Below are 19,715 nucleotides of genomic sequence, written 5' to 3'. Positions count from 1 at the left end.
ATATAGGCATATGAAAGGTAGAGGAGACTAAGAAGTGTTGTAACTAAGTGGATTTTACATACAATTAATATAATTGTGTGTTTTTACCAGAGAGAGAGAGAGAGAGAGAGAGATACTTATAGGAAAACAAAAACACTTAAAAAGGAAAGGAGGAGAGGAGGCCTACTTTTGTAAATAGAAAGAAATTGTAAACCGCAATTGAATGTTGGCGCGAGGAGGCGGAAGCCGATGAAGATGCAGAAGCAGAAGCAGATGCAGAGGAGGAGGATGATGATGATGATGATGATGATGATGATTATGATGATGGCGAAGCAGCAGTAGAAGGAGATGTAATCTGAATTCAAGGCGTATGCAGGATTCGGATGCGGCGGGAAACAGGGGAACAGAAACATGCCGCCCAAGCCCAAGCCGGTTAAGGCAGAACCAAAGCTCCCAACAACTGATGAGGTAACATTCTTTCATAATGAATCAGAATCAGACTTTGTTGGCAAAGGAGACGCAGTCTAATATAGAGATTTATAGTCCTCTTTGATTGATTATATTTGCACCCAATTCTCCCACGCGCGCGTGTATATATGGATAATTGCAGTATATCTGTCTCTATGGAAATTTTCATTTTGCTTGCTTCGCCATAGGGAAGGTAGAATCTTAGAAACATAATAATTGCCAATGGCTCGGCCTATTGTGAGTTTAGAGGGCGATACCACATCGTCTCGTCAATCTCATTTTCACCCATTGAACATCTCTCTCCCTCTCTACTAGTTCTGGTTACTGATATTTCGTATTGTTTGTTGAAGCTTTTATTGTATCTTTTACAAGTTAGATTATCGTCAAATCTCCTCTCTCTCTCACTCTCTCTTGCTCACATTGTCGACACAATATGAACAAATAACAGTAGCATATGATAAGGTCTCATAAGTCATTATGGTCTTTTAGAGATGTTAAAATATCTTCTTCGTCTTTCTGTTTTTGAAATGATAACAATTGTAGGATACTTAATCTACCTTATTAATGACCGCAGATGTATTAATTTACACCTAATCCGAATAAATTTATTGCAGACTACTGTTCGGCCTGATTTTCCGATAACATGGACTCCGATTGGAATACGTGTAGAAACAGCCGAGGCAGATTTTAGCCATCAAAATTTAGCAGATTTTGTTAATAAAATCACTTTGCCACAAGTGAATGTTTCCGTAATCAACATACCAGAGTTAGTTGAGCAGGTTGTTATTTGAATAACCTTCTCTCCTTTCAATCATCATAATTCATGTTACTAATCCATGATGATAAGCAGTAAAGGAGGGGGATAGTGTTTCCTTATTCCCCATGTCTCTCATGGTGATAGGGTATGATCAATTTGAAAATTTCTCTTCTTCTCATTCGGAAGAGTATGCTTTGGATTTTGTAGGAAATTTCTGCAAATAGTGATTTGGGTGCGAGATTAAAATCTGCAAAGCAGGTAGAAAATTTGCAACATCACTTATGTTTATTTTTACTATGGATTTATTGTGTCAATTTAGATTCTAAAATGAAATAGAACTTGACAGAGGGGTTGAAATAGTGAGTTTTGTTTTTTAGGATGCAAATGGTGAACTGGGCCCAAAATTAAAATCTGGAAAGCAGGTACAAAGTTGGCAAGTTCACTTAAGCTTCTGTTACTGAGTGTTTCCTTTGTCAATTTTGAAATGAAATAGAATCTTTGAGAGATTGGTTGAATTCCAAACAACTTTACAGGAATCCAATGAAAAAAAGAAAAAGGAAACAAATCAAGAACCTTGGATGCCACCATCATCTTTGCTTTTGGAATGTCTTAATGGTATGCAAGAAGGCAAACAACATTACATGTCGGTGTAGATGACCTAAATAAATTGGTCAAAGAAGTTTTATTGACTTCTACATAGTGAAAAAACAAAATGTTTATTTGCTTCATTGTGTTGCTGAAATAGTAAAATGTAAACTCAGTCCATTTTGGAGGACAGAGCAAGGCATGAAACTATCGATTTAAGATCATAAACTGAGTCCATTAATTATTGAGGGAGACATTGTGATGAAACTATCAATTTAAGGTCAGTAGACAATTTATGAAGATTGTTCACAAGGTTAGCTTTAATGTTGTGTTGTTTCTTCAAACGCTACATACATCATGGTAGGGATAGAGACTCATCAGTTTTGTCATTCTAGTTTCTGTCTGGAATTGCCTAGCTTCCTATGAGATTTGAACCAGGGCCATACATTGTATATTTGTGTGTTCTTATGAGGATATAAAGGGCAGCATCACACTTTTTGAGAAACATACTTTGTTCTACTTTAGGATCATATAAATGATCGACATGCCCCACAGAGAGTGCTTGAGTTCAATGCCTGTGAATAAGAAAATCAAAGTTTTATTTATTCAGCAATAACTCTTCTCCAGAACTTTGATTTAGGATTACTTTTGTAAAAATAAAGAGGAGATTGAGCCTTCACCATTTATTCCAAACACTTACAGCCACATACTCATATTTCCATAGGAAGACACACATACACCCGCACACTTATATCTTGCACATATTCACCCAAGTCACCCTTTTACTTCTTCCAGTATATACGGACTAATGTGGTACTCATTATATAAGTGGAATAGATAATACAGTATACGCACATGATAATGAGTACTTGTTTAAAAAGATATAAGAAACTGCAATTTTATTGCAGCCAAGTCTATTTTGGATCGAGATTTTGCACATAAGAATGAAGCAATAAAGCGGAAAAAAGACTTGGAAGAAGGGATTAGTGCTTTCCAGGTAAATTTTGTCTACAGTAGTTACTCACTACTTAGATTTCCATCAGTCCATAATCAATATATGCCATCTTTACGTTCTGATTAGTAATATGATATGCATTATCTTGTTTTATGCTTTCTTATTGTGGTTTTTTACGATGATAATTAATATGGATCTTGATTTTTATCAGAGTGCAAAAACGGATCTACAAATAGCTCAAACTGAAGTGCTAACAGCAGAGAATGCCCTCAAAGAATTCAAAGAAAAAGAACATGAGATAGTACCACGGGATTCTCCTTCAACAAAGAAAGCAATTCCTCAACCATCCGCAGCAAAGGTTGAAAAAGACAAGAACGGAGGTGTGCCTCTAAGCTGTACTTTATATTGTACAGTCTATGTTTCTCTTATATAAATAAACAAGATTCTGTGCATATGTAAATATTTTCCATCAAGATACAAACAATATTTCCTAAGTTAACAAGTTGGAACATAATGAACATTGCATGGGATGAATTTGTCCTGCTTAGGGAAGTTAAAATCCAGCAAGGAAAAAGCGGCAAAATCTGATGAATCCGAGTCTCCAGAAGACACAGTACGGAAACTAGAACTTCTTGTTGCACAAACGCAGAGCAAATATGAGGAAGCAGAACAGAAGGCATGACTTTTAGACTTCTCACTTGATGGCTTTCCAAAGAATTACAACGGTGTTTTCATCTAGGTGAAAATGCTTTGCTTCAAAATTAACTTTGATCTGATTTGTTTCATTTAATTTCTTGTTGAACCAGGTGTTGGCTACTGAAGCCATCGTAAAGACAACAGAAGCCTCTCTATTAAAGACGTATAATTTGGTGCAAGTTTATATTCTACTAGGTCTTGCAAATGACCCATCATTTTTGGCAAGTCTTGCTAATGGAGCGCAATGCCGTCTTTGTGCCATTTTAAATTTGAAAACGGATCATGTTCAAGCTTTAACAAACAGTGATAAGGACAACAGTGCATTTACTGATGTTTCAATTTCAGAACCTATGTCGTTGGTTTCAAAGATAAAGGCAGTTGCAAAGACATCCAACCTAGATGATCCGATTAGACAAATAGGTCTAATTGACGTTCAATATGAAAACTCCAATGCTAATGATTCCGATGAAGCTATCTTAGATGCTAAACAATCTAAAAAGCCAAAAGGGAAGGATGCTCCCAAGTTTCTACCTTACGATAATATTGCAAAAGCTGTAGCATCATCTCTTAATAAGCTGGTACCAAATGTTATTGTATATTGCCATGTAAAAGATGCTGTGCAAAGTATTAAAATTCCTATTGCAATGCCTTCACAGGTACATAAAATCCAGTATATATGTCTGCATAAAATTTTAAATTGCTTTCATTTCTCTCAAATACAAGTTTTCTGTGTGATCCATGTGTAACTCTATATTTGCATATCAAAGTAGTTACTAATTTGATGTTTACTATGAACAAATGCCACTGTGTTGTGTAATTAAGAAAGAATGATATATTGATATCTCTTCAGAGGCCAAAAAGGCCATTACGACTGAATGAGAGATTACATCTTAAAATGTCAGAGATATCAATGAAAAGCTTGTGGACAAATATTGAGGGGATCGACAGTTTATGTATCTTCATTTGAAGAAAGGTTATTACATTCAAAAATCTAAGTACATTGTCTCTTTCATTGCACTTCTAACCGTCACCCAAAAAAAACTACCAAGTGCTCTTGTTCATGCGCAGTGAGTGGTCGTTCCACTGTGATGGTGAGGCTCAGCAGAAACCACTAGGAAACTGCCATTATCCATTTTGTATAGACTCTCTAGAGGTGCATAGTCTTAAGCGTCCTTGACACCTGTTAAATGCTTCTAAATTTCAGATCCCACCTCTAACTTAGCTCCCTCTCAATGTAAGTCAGATCCTACAGCTGAAGGAGATGTCAGTGTAATGCTAGTTGTAGCAAAACAAGTAGGATTCAGATGAGGAGCTATGTTGAAAATGATGACTGCATATAAAATCTCCAATTATATTCATGTAGAAGTTTTTATATTTTAAGGACAATCGTATAAGTTTGACTTTCTCTGGACTACATAAAGTACCTATGAATGGAATAATTGACTCATGGATCATACCTGCAGGATGTAGACACCAGGTATTACAATCAGCTTATACAAGAATATCCTGAGAACTTTATAAACATACCTGTCATTTTGCATTGTATTGTGGAACAAGTAGTTCAACATTCTGTTTGCAACACAAATTCAGAAAATGTATATTGGAAAGAAGAGAAGAAGAAAGTGCAAGCCCATCTGAATGAAAGTTTCATAAAACTTGGCCAAAAAATTCATTTTCATGATGGAACCAATGAATGCATTGAAGACAAATCAAGATCAAGAGATTCTCAGGGGCAGAAAGAGACTGATTGTAGGGATGGTTCCTCAATGATAGAACCTTCATATGCAGATTCAGAAAATCTTACAAAATCGATCAAGATTTTTAATTGCTCAGAACAATTACAAGTAATACATGAATTTGATACTGTAGAAAAAGTCCATTGGACGGCACACTCTACATGTTTACAACATAAGACACTCGCAGATGTGATGAGAGTTACACGTCACTTTGCGGACCTAATATGTGCTCCTGGTAAGTGTGTTTGTGGTTGTACATATAATGCATCATTGTTTTCATTGCTAGAGATGCAAGTAAAATCTAATGGCACATTTGTGGTTAATGGTAAGAACAAAAGCACCATGGCAAAGATCGAGTACTATTAATTATGCCAATTCACCTAACACATAGGCATATCAGTGATTTTTCTTCTAGGCTTCTTCATAATTGTTCAACAAGATTTATCAGAATCTCAATCCTTTTCCACAGTATTACAGACAAAATGCATAACATTCATAATATAGTGTGCTTCCAATTCACATTCATCCTGTAAGGCCAGGGACTGGACTCAGCCCCACTTGAACACCCAAGCATGGAAACCTGCAACTATGGGAGGATCATACCACAAGGATTGGCATCCCATTATACCACCAAGAGCACTGGAAGCAGCCAATTCAGATGTCTAGGGATGAATGTTACTTACAATTTGATGGGTGAAAACAAATATGATCCTTATATTCAGCTTGAGGGGGCCAATCTGAATTGTTCTTTCCAATTGCAATAGCTGATACTTTAGAGGTATGCCAGATATGTTAGCTTGTGGATTATCAAACGTGAGGTCTCCTAAACCATTGGCTCTAATAGCTTATGGTGAATTAAAATGACTTGGTGCTCATAGTTTACGGATGAGCATTTTTCCATTGCAGATACCTTAGCACAACAAAAATTTGAATCTGCTAGTTTTTTTCAGGTAAACATCGACAAGGTCTACCCAAAGTACAATTGTTGTCCAAAGAAGAAATAGGTGCATATGAGAATATGATCCAAAGCAACCAACATTTCAGCCTTTCAATTATCCAAATTTACAGGAAACTTGTGAGTGCTTTTCAGTGGGCCACGACTATAAGATTTCTGTTTTCAATTGACTAAATTGGTGCTTGATGCTATCATAGAAATTGCTGTTAGAGACTCTACTTCAAGATCGACACATTGGTAACATGGAAATGGTGCGGCTTGAGGAAAGCTTACTATACGTACTAGATTCTCAATTTGTTGAATTATTTCCCAACTTGGTGATTGCCAACATTTACTCAGAATCAAAGCTTAATCACCCATTTGAAAGATTAATATATGATGAAACTGACGACACAGTAATTTCAGTACTTTATGCAGCTGATGGAGAATATGAATCAAATTATTCAATCCCTTTCTATGTACGTAAATGAATTAGTAATGCTGCTTCCTCTAATTATTTTGTTTCCTGAGCATATGAGCAAAACTATATGACTCATTACAGGTATCATTTGACGATTTTTATAAAATACATGAAGATTTGAAACCTTTTCAAGTTGCTGTGATTGCATATCAACTTGAGGAGCACATAAGTCATTTATTTGAAAAGAAGAATTATTACCTTCTGGCAAGTGGCGGCTTATTCGCTCATGGACTCCCATCTGCGCAGAAGATGAATAAAGAACCTCAAGGTACACTTTATATGGTAAGATGAAACCACTGTGAATTCGTTGTCATTTTGTATTAGTATTGTAAAATAGAAAATAAGCCTAGTATTCTGATTTAGTTTCTGGATATTATGGAAGGATGGGAATACATATATTTTGCGTCCAACGAAAAGAGAAAGAAGAAAGGATGTTGAGTTTTCTGCGTGCTTCAAGGATGGACTGAATATATGCTTCTTCCATGAAGAGAATAGATCGATAAGCTTACAAGTTTCCATTCCAACTGGAATTACAATAGAGATAAACTCTAGTGGTTACATTTATATGTTCAGAACACACATGGTTTGCAAAAGCCCAATATCACCAGATTACAGAGAAGAAGACAATCAGAGAAACCACCTACAGTCAAATGATGCAGATGACAAAGCTAAATCTGCTAGCATGGGGATGATACACGTTGAAAAGAATGTGGAAGAAGAGAATTGGAGATGCATTCTTCCCTCTGGAGTTGTCATCCGCAACATGAAGAAAGGAGGTCTAGTGGTAAGGCTTTAATTGATTGAATATTCAAAGTAACATGCAAGGACCACTTAAAGCAAGAAAGATAAATCTGTTTCACAGGCACTGTTTCCTGATGGCAATGTTAGTGAGAACGCCAGCATTCAGTCAGGTTGTTTCAATTGGAAAACAACAAATTCAAAAGGATACTGTGTCATTCAGGTATAATCGGTTATGCTCTCTAATTTTTACATCCTATCAACTTTCTGAAAACTGTGTCACTGATAAGGATTCATCCTTCCCACTGGCTGCTAGGAATTTATTCCTTCTGACAGTTCTAGTTGGTTCAATATCCCAACTCTCGATATTTCCCACCCTTCGTCTGCCTCTCACTCAGGTTACCAGAAGGATCTCAGGTCCATTTAATATATTGTTGGACTATCATAAAGGGATATTACATTGTCTGCATCAACAGCAGTAGTATGTTTCCTATGACCATGTGTTCATGAAGTCCTTCAGTCCTAGATATTCGATGAAGTTCTAGAGAGGAGTGTGTGCTCTATTGAGGAACAGATTGGAGGTAGCAACCACCTGATTTGAGTGATATTTAAATATTATTATTCATCTATGAAGATATATCAATGAAGTCAGTCAGTTATGGATATTCAATGAATGTTAAGGAATATTCCTGAGGAAACAACATGATTTGAGTGACATTTAAAATTTATGATTCATCTTATGTTCCTCCATTGCTGCATTGAAATGCTTAAGCCTTTCTTTGATCCCTGTTGCTATTCCCAATAGAGTAACCTAATGTTTTCTGAAAGCAATCACCGACCTTTCTTTCTGTTAAATACAAGCAATTAATTACCTCTGAGATACAGCTTCATATGGTAAAACATGATGGCCTCTAACACCATACAACAGAATTCCTTCTCATGTCTGTACTATAGTTTTCATATAACCTATGGATGCCATGTATATAATTGAGTTCTAGGAAGAAAAGTGCCGAGTACCATTGTTCTTTATATTCCATTAACTTATGTAGAGGGCCAAAGCCTTGTTTGAAGGGGCAGTGGTATCTCCCTCTTATCCATAAAAAACAACACAATAGCTGACATAACGTTCTTCCAATTCCATCGCCCAATTGCATGATTGGCAGATCCGTTCTTCCATAAATTCGTGTGGATATCTACTTATCTCAGTTTCTAACTCCCGTGACGAAGTCATAAGCTGCCCTATCACAGTACGGAGCACATGAGATAGATGTGTAGCTGTATAACAATGCCTCATTAATAAGTTCATCTTGCTATGCACATAAAAAGAGTCCATTGTAGTGGGCCATCTTTCTATAAAGAGATATTGCAGAGCTGATCCATGTGCTTTAATTATCCAATTTAATGATAACAGTTCAGATTAATCTATTCTTTTCTACTTAAGTCATATTCAGGTGTGGACAATCCAAGCTATATTGGAATAGCAGTAATGCTTTTATATTTATGCCATGCAAAAGGTTATCTCTTCGTTCAACAAACTGCTTTGATGACATAAATGCAAACCTTGAGTACCTTGCTATGGGAGCTCCCAAAACCATCATAGAGTACCTTTGCATGTTCATGCCAAGCATGAGGGGAGGTCAAATGTGAACTAGGCTGCCTCCCATTGAACATTTTCTGAGCCCTTTTGCTTAAATGTTCTAGGAATAACCCATTGACCTCTGCTTCAAATTTAGCCAAATATGCTCTCTCCTTCTGCCTCACAACGCATTGGAAGGTTGTTCTTGCTTGTTTATGTGTATGAATCTTCTGGGTGACTTCTCATTGCAAGCATCACCTTGCATCACAACATTCTTCGTCATACCAATCACTGCGTGTCTCTACTACATGGATGTGTTCCCAACTGTAGTGTGGGGAAGGTATTTGTGGTCGCAAATGCAATGGCTTTGACAAGCTTAGTATCACATCCTCTAGGGAGGCAAAAGGACTGCGAAAATCAACTCTCTCCCTAGTAAATTGGCATTTGATATCAACAGTCCCCTATTTAGCATACACATCCTTTTGCCATCCATCCCTAAAGTGTAGATGTGCATGATCTGTTGTCAAACCACTAGATCTACTGGAAATGGTGAACTCTTATCTTGGTAGAAGGCATGGAGAAACCATCAGGTAAGCGACTGTGCGTACGCCTCCCTTGGGGTTCCAAGATGTCAAAGCATTTGATCTTGGTCATTGTATATTAATAATCCATGGCACTCCTCGAGGACCAAAAAGTGTTTGCCATTTTCTGCTACTTTTTCCTGTCTCTTGAGCTTATCACTTTAGGCCAACTTCTTCTGCTGCAGTTTTCTTCATACACGGCTTCCTTTTTGTCAAAAAAACTTGTTTTTCATGCATTGAAGTTCCCTAATAGTATTATATATCCCATGGTAGCAAATTTTAAAATATCATTGTATGATGGTAAATATGGCGGTTCTTAAGGTAAACAGTAACATTGTATAGTTAAACAGTATAATTGAAAGTATCCCCTATGCGAGAAAACCTTATGATATCACCATATAATGGTAAATATGGTGATTCTTAAAAGTAAAAAGTATCGTCTTATAATTGAGAGTAACAATGATCTGCACAACCCTCTTGAGTAGTTTGGGCAATGCAACCACCCTGTAACTGAATTCCCTTATCTGTCATTCAGCTTGGTCATACTGTTAAGAAAAACTTTCAAGTTACTCTGTCACATTTCTGGATTCCAAAGATTCTGTTGTTTATGCTTTTCCCTGGCCCTCATATAGCCTCTGACAGCGTGTTGCACATCAGTATTTCTTAGGTTGTTGGCCACTAGATTTCTCGTTGGTTTCTGTGTGCAATTCAGATGGGATGTTGCAATGTATACAGGGGAAAGGCCTTACGAGAGCAGGATTTCTTACATTAAGATAAAAATAATGATTTATTTATTCTGATGAGGGGAGACTCATGTGAAGCTTAAGCTCAATTCACATGTACAGGTGGGATCAGAAGGTACAAAGAATCAAGTTGATCAGTTGAACCCTGACGAGCCTTTAGATAATGGAGAATCAAAAAAAGTAGAAATCAAAGTAGGGGAAGAAAAAAACGTGAAATCAAAGACTCAGAAGGAATCTAAACAGGCAAAGAAGGAGACCCCAAGAGAAATGACAGCTAGTAAGAAGAAGAAAGGTGCTGCAGAGACATCAATAGCACCCCCAGAGGAAAAAGAAATTAAAACAATCAATCCATATGATGGTTTAGTTAAAGTTACATCTGAGCATGCATTGAAGCCCACTCTCTATCTGTTGCCAAAGAGAAGGGTAGTCCAGATAGCTGATTTTCAAACAGCATGTCATATAGAAAGCCGTGAGGACCTTGTAACTACAGTGCAGACTAAGAAAGATGAGTTAATAGTCTACCATTCTGATGGAACTCATATGTACTCAAGTCATCTTGGTCGTTTATCTAATGAATATGTTCATGTTGGCATTCCATCTTGTGAAAATTGCTCCATATCCCAAGAGCAGATGCCAGAGTCTGCAAATAACCTCAGTATTAGTAGTACTGATAAGGAGTCTCCAAATTCCTGTGATGATTCTTTTGCAAGTCCGCATGGCACAGAATCACATTCAATGATTTGGCAAATCCAAAAGGAAAACTATCCTACTGTCTATTCAGATACAAAGAATACCATGATGGAATTTTTATGTGGTCAAAATCAATATAACCTTAAATGGTGCAAAGAAAGTGGTGGATTGCATCTCTCTTTGCCAGATGGAAAATGTGTTTATACCAAAGGAGGTTCTGTCATTCTGGATGCTTCTAATATGACAACAACAATAATTAGCGAAAATCCAGCTGATAAGGTGAAAGATCTTGATATCTGGGAGCATACACACATTCTAGACAAAGAATGTCACCAGCAACAACGAGATAGATTGTATATATTTGATTTGGTAAGAGATTATACTGCCAAATTTCCTCAGAAATTAGTCATTGACATAATGCCAGACCGAGATTCTTATGTGTGTAGATTGATTGTTGTTTTCTGCTTTTGAAACAGGACAAGGGCATAATATCGCATGAGGATTGCACTGGTAATGGTTTTCGTGTTTCAGAAGGTTGTAACTTCGAAATTCTCCGTGTCAATAGTACTTCGAAGGGTAAACCTAAACATGGTTCTGCAAAGATTACTTCAGCAGCAAGCTCTTCCAAAGAAAAGAATGTTTTTTCAAAGCAGGCAGTGACAACATTTTCTGCTAATGATAAACATTTTTCTCCAAAGGTCTCAAAGGTAGACAAGCATGGCCCTGGAAAGAAATTAGCACATTCCAAACAGGGCATATCTATCTCCAAATTCTTTGAAAGAATACGCTCAGCAAAGCCATCAGGATATCTGCTTAAAGGACCCAGCACACGCATTTTTGTTTTTCATGAAGGTGGTCACGGGTATGAAATTTTTGGTAAAGATACTTTTAAAACTCAGCTGGAGGAAAGGGATTTAATCCACATTTCTGAAACAATCCGCAGTACTCCAAATGATATTCTTCTACATACTTTTGTTAAGAAATATTTCCCATCATCTTTTGATGGAGAGGAAATTCTTGATAGTTTGCAAAAAAATGAGTTTGAAGAGGATACCTTTGGTAACATCTCCAAAGCCAGAAAACAAATTTGTTCTCATGCAAGGGGAGACTTGAGACCCATTTATTATACCTCACCTCCAGTTTTGAAGAAAAAACCATTCAAGAAACCCCCAAAAACTGAAAATACCCTTCCAATTTCTTATAGACATTTTCGGGAATATCCAGCTTTGACTGAGGAACAGAGTAAAGAAATGGAATGCCTGATGGAGAATCTACCATACTTGGAGTTGGACATGCTAAACTATCCCAGTAATGTAATTGAGAATCTTGATGCTGAAGGTCAGGTGGCATCAACAAGTGGAGCTTCTAAAGTAAGCTAGTAGTCATGAATACTAAAGAAAGACATCAATGTTCATATTTCAATAGACAAGATATCTAATACCATCCATAGAGGAAATCGTAACAACCTGAACCTGAGAAAAAATTCTGTCATTCTTATTGTATCTCAACAGCCTATAACCACGTGTTTGTGGATGCATCTGATCCTGCCCTGCTTGAGAAGCCATTATATGAACTACCTCGTTTAAATCCCAACAGTTGGGCAACCACAGGGGTATCTGATTCTTCCGAAATTGCGAAACCGTCATAGAGATTATGTTGTTCTGAGAATTTTAATGTTCATGAACTGTCTTGCACACATAGTGTTGTCTATCTATTCCTTCCTATATGTACAAAAGTTATCAAATCCTTTCTTGCAAACTTCATGTTGTTGTCATAGTGTGACATATAAGGCGACTTCCTAAATGCATATGAAGTGGAAAGTTGTAAGCTCCCACTTTTCATAGCCAGTAGTTAGTAGCTTTTGAACTGTCTTGCACACATAGTGTTGTTTATCTACTGCTTCCTATATGTGTCACAGTTATCAGATCCTTTCTTTCAAATTTCATGTTATTTTCATAGTGTGACATATAAGGCATCCTCTTGAGTGCATACGTAGAGAAACATTAAAAGCTCCCACTTTCCTAGCCACTAGTTATTAGTATATTATTGTTTTTTTGCAGAATATTCCTATGCTAAAGATCATTATCCAAATCAATCTTGATGATTCCTTACATGGATTCTATGTAGAAATTTTCGTAAAATCTTAGGATACATTGCAATGTTCTGTTATATTTTATGTTTTCATGCTCACATTATATGTCAGACATAGGTTGTAACAGAGACTCCTTCCCAGGCAGGAAACAAAAAGTTGGATTGGAGTAAAGAAAGTCTACGGATTGTCGATGTGATAAAGGGTCATTTTGCGATGCTTATTCAGAGGAGCAAAGAGAAAGCTGATAAAGAAGAAGCTGAAAGGCTGGAAAATTACTACAGGATCTTGAAGAAGAAGAGTGCTAATATCCCCTGCAAACATTTAACCACTGCAACATTGGATCGTTTGAGTGCCTGCAAATTCAGGGATAAGCCATTTTTACTTTACTTCAAATGTGAGGAAGGTCTGGAAGCTTTATTGAACTGGCAGGTAATTCATTGGCTTTCGATCCTTTAATTGTCCCTTCAGAATCTTTGGGCTTCATTCTCCCAACGAACAATGCATGAAAATTCATCCTTTTGAACAGAGAGAAAACCCATATCCAAATGCATGCAAAACTCTCTCCAAGGCAATCAATATCAATATCAATATCATATCGAGGTTTTTTTTCATGCTAGGTAGTACATGAGATACAAAACATGGGGGCCTTTTGTTGATATGCAATCAACATAGAACATCTTAGTTATTAGTCTGATAACAAGATTCAACTGCAATGGCAAACACTTCAATATACCTGAAGTCCTCAACAGTTGACCATGTAGGGTCTACCTAAGATGAATGTGCACGTCATTGCAGAAAACTAGCCTTGGTTTCTAATGAAGACCAATGATGTCTATAGCAGTAGTTTTTCAAAATCAACTCCCAAGGGTATGAAATAGTTATCTTCTCTCCCACCAATTTCCGATTTGTGATACCTTAGCCTTTCTCAACATCTAAGAGTAACTATAGTCATATGGCCCTTCAAATTGGCTAGAGTTGTGTACCATGATATCGTGGAGTGATTGCAATGGGTTGTTCATGTTCAATAACATTAACCAAGTTGCTTTATACATGGATTTGAAAGGCAATGAACTTGGCATTATCAATGTTTTTGGGTACATTGGATGTGAATTATTGAATCTATATATTGTATCCATTGCTAAGGATGTAAAAGTTTCATGTGTGGTTGAGCATAATATGCTTTGATATGCAGAAACCTCAAGCCATTATAGATGTAACTAGATGATGTGACATGTTAATCAAAGATATGAGTGTAAACTTCAATGATCGAAGATAACATTAATATATGTAATTCATATATGAGTATATAAATTTCGATGATCAAAGATGACATAGTTGAATCTAATTCACAATTATACTGAATTGGTTTTATTGCGATCGTTTCTCATGTCTTGTACAAACCTGATGATTGTGACAGATGGAAGCAAAACAATCTGCTGTTGATGAAATCCTTGAGTTCATTTTTGAGCAAGCAGTTAAACAATTCTAAGCATTGGCAAGGATTGTACCTATTTATCCCAAAGTTTTTGACAATCTGAAAAAGAATAATATATTTGCCATTGTTTTAAATACTTCCATATTATATTAACTAGTGGTTAATGAGAGGGTAAATATAAGAACGTTAATGAATAGTCGTTAATTTCACGAATGCAAATAAGTTTCAATGACAAAGTGACCTACCTTTATCTCCAAAGAAGGCAAAGTCTTTAGGAATCCAAGAAGTGGACCCAATTAAATCTAAATTTTTGAAGAATTGATTTGTTTATTAGAGAATAAAAAAGAATTATGAAATTCTTAAAACTAGTTGCAAAATTTGGTGACAATTTCCAGTGTGACTCTTGTTTGAGTAATGTCGGATGTTTGGATGAACTACATTTAGTTGAGTTTACCTCCTTGTTTGGATGGTGCATCTATAGGATGTCACTGTGATCCCCTTTCTCCTTGAGACTCCAAATCCATTTGTATGAACCAAGTCTTTGATATGCATGTTGATCATTGTAATACATCTTAAATGAAAGGGGTTGCCTTTACGTGATACATAGATCTTTGATGTCCATATCAATTGGTTATTGTAATATATCTTTCATAGAACTGTTGGCTTCATGTGATGCATATCTCCTTGATGTAGTTCTACTAGATATTTGTGTCACCTCCAAGTGTGTTACATTGAGAATGCATCTATGTATCAACAAAGTTGTACCTCCACGTTGATATTGTTGGTTGAGGAGTCCAAACTGCCTTATGCCGTATTGGTTGCGAATGCAACAAGAGCAGTTGTCAATTGTTCTCAATCCACTAGCCTTTGAAACCGTCACTATCATCTCATTAAACCTTGTCTTCGAAATTCATCTATTACAATTTGATGTTGTCAAAGATCTACCTATGAGAATAGAAAATATACCATTTACATATGACAATATGTGAATAGTGCATCTTTCATGTGAGCCCTGTTTGTCTTTGAAACTCATCAATTGCAAGTTGTTGAAAATCTACTTATGACTAGCACAATATAAGAATATCGTCTTGGATGGCACGATGTGAATTTATTGTCCTCCACTTCATAACATATATCTTGCAACCTCTAATATAGAGACCAAAGAATTAGGCAATAATGGACAACTTTGCATGTCATGAATGGTGTTAGAGACATCAGAATTTGCCCGATTCACACTAAAATGTTGGAAACAAATAATAGTTTTAGCTGTTTTTTGTGAGAGATTGTTTCCAACACCATAATGCTCCATCCACGTGAGAAGTGACATGTTATATCTCATCTGTCTACTTCAAAAACCATTCAAAAACCAATTGAATTAAAATAGGGTTTCTTTCCACTCAAATAGTTTTTCTCCTAAGAATATCCTTGAGAAACAAAGTAGTAGGAGCAAATGTAGTCATCAAAAACTTATTTTATGGAACAATGGAGCTTAAATGCATGAAGCTCGAGATTAACATAATTATGCCCGTGCTTTGGAGTCTTGCATATGGCTATTATTATCATACTCTCCATACGATAACCTTATTTCTTAATTCAATATTAGTGGCTAAAAACCAATTGACATAATGAGAACTTTGTAAAACCAATATTCTTCTAGTGAGCTATTGACAATCGACCAATGTGATCATTAATTATTAGACTACCTTGCATTAAGAAATCCCCTGATTTCTCCAAGTTGATGATAGACCAGTATGTATATGGAGAGTTATGTTATGTCAGAAGGTTCCATGACAAAGTTTTCTCAGTGTGTGTCCCAATACAATGAATTTGTACAATAAATATCCACATTACGTTAACACTTTATTCCGTGTTTTTTATTATAATGGAAAGTTGACTTACGAAGCGAGATATCACAACATGCACTAACATGGAACATCATTTTGTTTCACATTTGTCTCGTATATGCTCACACTTTATATATCCTCTCTATATGGAGAAAACCAATGAAACAAATTGTGGTTCAATTTCTTCAAGGAGAACCATATTAATTGCAAGTTAGGTTTAGAATAAGTATCAAAATATCCCTCTTAATGTGAACAAGGCATTTGAAATGCATTCTTTTTCCTTGGAGAAACATGAAATTTTATGTCATCTCAGCGGCGTTGTAATGTGATTCTATCAAGCGTGTTATTGTCAATGTATTATTTTTATAAATATATGACATGAATAGGGATAGTAATAGCATCATTTGTTGATGGGTGGGGGGTGGCTCCCAAGGGGTTCGAATGTGGGAGAGAGGAAGAGAGACACATACAGAGAGAGAATGAGAGAGAGGGAATCGAGATAGAAACGAGTTGGGGGTAACTTCACTATATTTCCTTCCTTCTTTCATGCCCCATGGGTGGGGTTTAAATAGTACAATATTTGATCAAACATTACAAAAAGCCGAATGGGGGTAGTTACACCTACTTCCCCACTCTTGTACACATGCATACAAAAAGCCAAATGTGTAAACACACACTCTCTATTCAATGTTTCCACATTACACCTTATACATTACACATTAACCCTCCCGTACACCTATATGGGTAACACATTGCATTTTTTTAGACAATAAATGTGTGGTTAAGTTTTTGTTTCATTATACTCACCATACCAACAAGTGGTCGCAACTCTCTTCAATACCACACATGGTCGATTATGAAAATTGAAAAAAATAAATACTTGAATAGAGGCAATAAGACCATCCAAAAACTAATGACATCAAAATATTGTTGTAACTTCTTAAATGCCACTTGAACACGACCCAAGGTCACCAACTTCCAAAAAATGCCACAATGTAAATATGTTTGATTATTTGCAATCACTTGATAGATTATCTTGGATAACGAGGTTCTAATTGTCAACTGATAATCTTGATTCTTAAGTTTTGAAGGTTAAGGTTCATGTTCAAATCCTAAAAAACAACAGTATATACTATATACTCTTCCTTCTTCCTATGTTTATTTAGTGTTTCGAGAATTGGGAGAGGTTTTGTGACCTTTTACGAATTGCAATAAATTCTAGAGTAGCCCTTATTATTACTTGGCCAAGGGCTAAATTTACCTCGAGATAAAACATCACTTTTGTGGAATACATATTTGCGATATAAATAGTAACATTCTTTGTGCAACACTAAAGATTTGATGCCCTCTAGCGAGTTTAACTACAATACAAGTAAATGTTAAAAAGATTAGGTAGTTCATTGACAACAATTTTAAAAATTATAACCAACATGTTCATTCCCAACCATTTTGTAATGTATCTACTTATTTGATCTTAACATATCCATTCATCTCTACCTACTCAACCAACGAAATTATGTGCAATCATGTGAATGTAGACAAGTTCCAACACTTCTATTTGTATTAATCTAAATTAATACTATGTATCCTCAATCCTCAAGACAATAGTGGAGTTATGTAGGCATCAACCTTGAAAGATTGGCTAGGAATTGTGCAAAGCATAGTACGTAATATACTCAAATGCATTGGCAAACAGTCTTTTTCATATGAATGCATATGTTATCAAAACATTCTCATGTTTTTTTTACACTTTTTACCTTAACTTTCTTACCTTTAAAAAAATTGCCTTATGATAAATAACGAATACAAAAGTATAGTATTTATCATACTTCGAGGGGGTTTACCATATGATGGCCTCAAGGGCGGCTCTGATGGAGTTGAAAGACAACGAATAGCCTTCATCTAACAATGGTTGTCGTCTCCCTTTCTTGAGTCAGTGGGCATCCACATAAGATGGAACTATCGCACCCCTACAGGGATTTGTACATAACAATCTCATTTGTAAAATTTTATAACTAATGGAAAGAGTTTTTTTTGGGAAAAAAAAATGAAACATTCTCGAATGCGAATGCACGTATGGTCCATATTATGGCACACAGGGTTGACAATGCATACTCTTTTATTGTAGTTTTATCGATTGAATAGGACGATCCTTGATAGTAAGTGATGCAAACTAGTAATCATATTGATGCTAAAAAATCTAAATAGCGTCATAGAAGCAAAAACTTTGAAATCAACCCAATTGCCAAGAGTTGTACACAATGCATGGGATGCAAATGAAGTAAGTTGGACTTAAAAATGACATAATTTTGTTAATGTTTTATCTCGCACTTTGGATGACCATGTAATTCACCACGAGATAAAAAGTAAGCAATCATAAGTGTTCAATTATAGTAATCCTTAAAAGACATGAGTTTGTACAACCTCTAGATTTTCAATGTAGAATGAAACATCCTAGGTTCTGCCAATCATATTTTTTGAAAAATGGGAAAATGTACTATCGTGAACAAGGCGGTTAGAATAATCATTTGCAAGAATAGCAAATCAAAGGTTGCTTTATTTTTCTTCAAAAGTGTCTGTCATCGTGTTTAAATACAATTTGTTATTAAATATTTGTGAGATGAAGCCAAGATTCAATAACCATGAGTTGTTCATTATATATACACTTTAAGGTTGGATAACAACCGCCAACTTATATCATGATCATCAAGGAATATAAGACAATGATAGCATGACCTTGGGCATGGGGTATGTTCTATGCAAGGACAATGATCAATAACATGATATTAGGTCATACAACAATATATTATAAGGGTTTAGGGGGCTTAATGTATAATCATGTGAACCAAGGACAACTAAGAAGCAAACCAACGTCAATGTATGCATTTTAAAGTTGATAAGGTCTATGATAACACTTGCACGGGGATACTTGTACACTTGACATAGGGTGGAAAACAATGCCAAGCAATTTCCCTACGTGAAGTTTACATATATGGACGTGGGGCTTATTGTCATGGTTGTAACGCATTACTGTGTTTAAAGTTTCTAAGGGTGTGATTGACTTGAACACCCACTTTGGTTCACCTTGATTTGATCTATCAACATTCAAGGTGTGATTTTCACATTAGATTGGTTCAAGGTCAATTATTCTATACTATGTTTGGTGGAAGCAGAGTTGGGCAATGCCTATTCATTAGCATGCATATGATGATAACGATTATTTGTTGGACAATAAAGTGTAAAATAATTTGAGATCTCTCATCCACACAAAAGGCATTATAGGGATGCCACGTAAACGAATACTACAAAGTTATTGATGCGGCCATACTACGCTAGTTCATCATAGAAGCATGGACCTGCAACAATTATGGTAAATGAAAGGCCGTGTTCAAGCCTGAACAAGCGAAACAATCTTAGAAACTCAG

At 36.0% G+C, this 19,715-nt stretch overlaps 1 protein-coding gene across 1 annotated transcript; it reads left to right on the top strand.

Annotated features, from left to right (window-relative positions):
* Window positions 1-238: 238 nt before the first annotated feature.
* Window positions 239-14,653, top strand: LOC147852478 (uncharacterized). The gene is made up of 19 exons (XM_087333888.1): window positions 239-447; window positions 1,062-1,226; window positions 1,412-1,462; window positions 1,582-1,626; window positions 1,738-1,819; window positions 2,698-2,786; window positions 2,956-3,124; window positions 3,293-3,420; window positions 3,551-4,096; window positions 4,904-5,411; window positions 6,127-6,251; window positions 6,329-6,589; window positions 6,673-6,873; window positions 6,974-7,375; window positions 7,454-7,552; window positions 10,332-11,288; window positions 11,396-12,289; window positions 13,129-13,440; window positions 14,429-14,653. Exons 1-19 carry the CDS (start codon window positions 391-393, stop codon window positions 14,498-14,500), a joined length of 5,163 nt encoding a protein of 1,720 aa, XP_087190014.1. The 5' UTR covers window positions 239-390; the 3' UTR covers window positions 14,501-14,653.
* Window positions 14,654-19,715: the final 5,062 nt, after the last annotated feature.

The sequence above is a fragment of the Azolla caroliniana genome, unplaced genomic scaffold, assembly GCF_043228905.1.
Source record: "Azolla caroliniana isolate FFs.n. ecotype wild unplaced genomic scaffold, voAzoCaro1.0.p SCAF_18, whole genome shotgun sequence".
NCBI lineage: Eukaryota > Viridiplantae > Streptophyta > Polypodiopsida > Salviniales > Salviniaceae > Azolla > Azolla caroliniana.
Note: the sequence above shows the minus strand (reverse complement) of the source record. Positions and strands in the feature narration are given on the sequence as shown.

What these genes read in the sequence shown, in the direction of transcription:
- LOC147852478 (XM_087333888.1), top strand. Translation starts at nt 391, where the DNA reads ATGCCGCCCAAGCCCAAGCCGGTTAAGGCAGAACCAAAGCTCCCAACA. An exon ending in TGAAGAAAGGAGGTCTAGTG is followed by an intron (nt 7,376 to 7,453) that starts GTAAGGCTTTAA and finishes TCTGTTTCACAG; the next exon opens with GCACTGTTTCCTGATGGCAA. An exon ending in AAGCTTTATTGAACTGGCAG is followed by an intron (nt 13,441 to 14,428) that starts GTAATTCATTGG and finishes TGATTGTGACAG; the next exon opens with ATGGAAGCAAAACAATCTGC.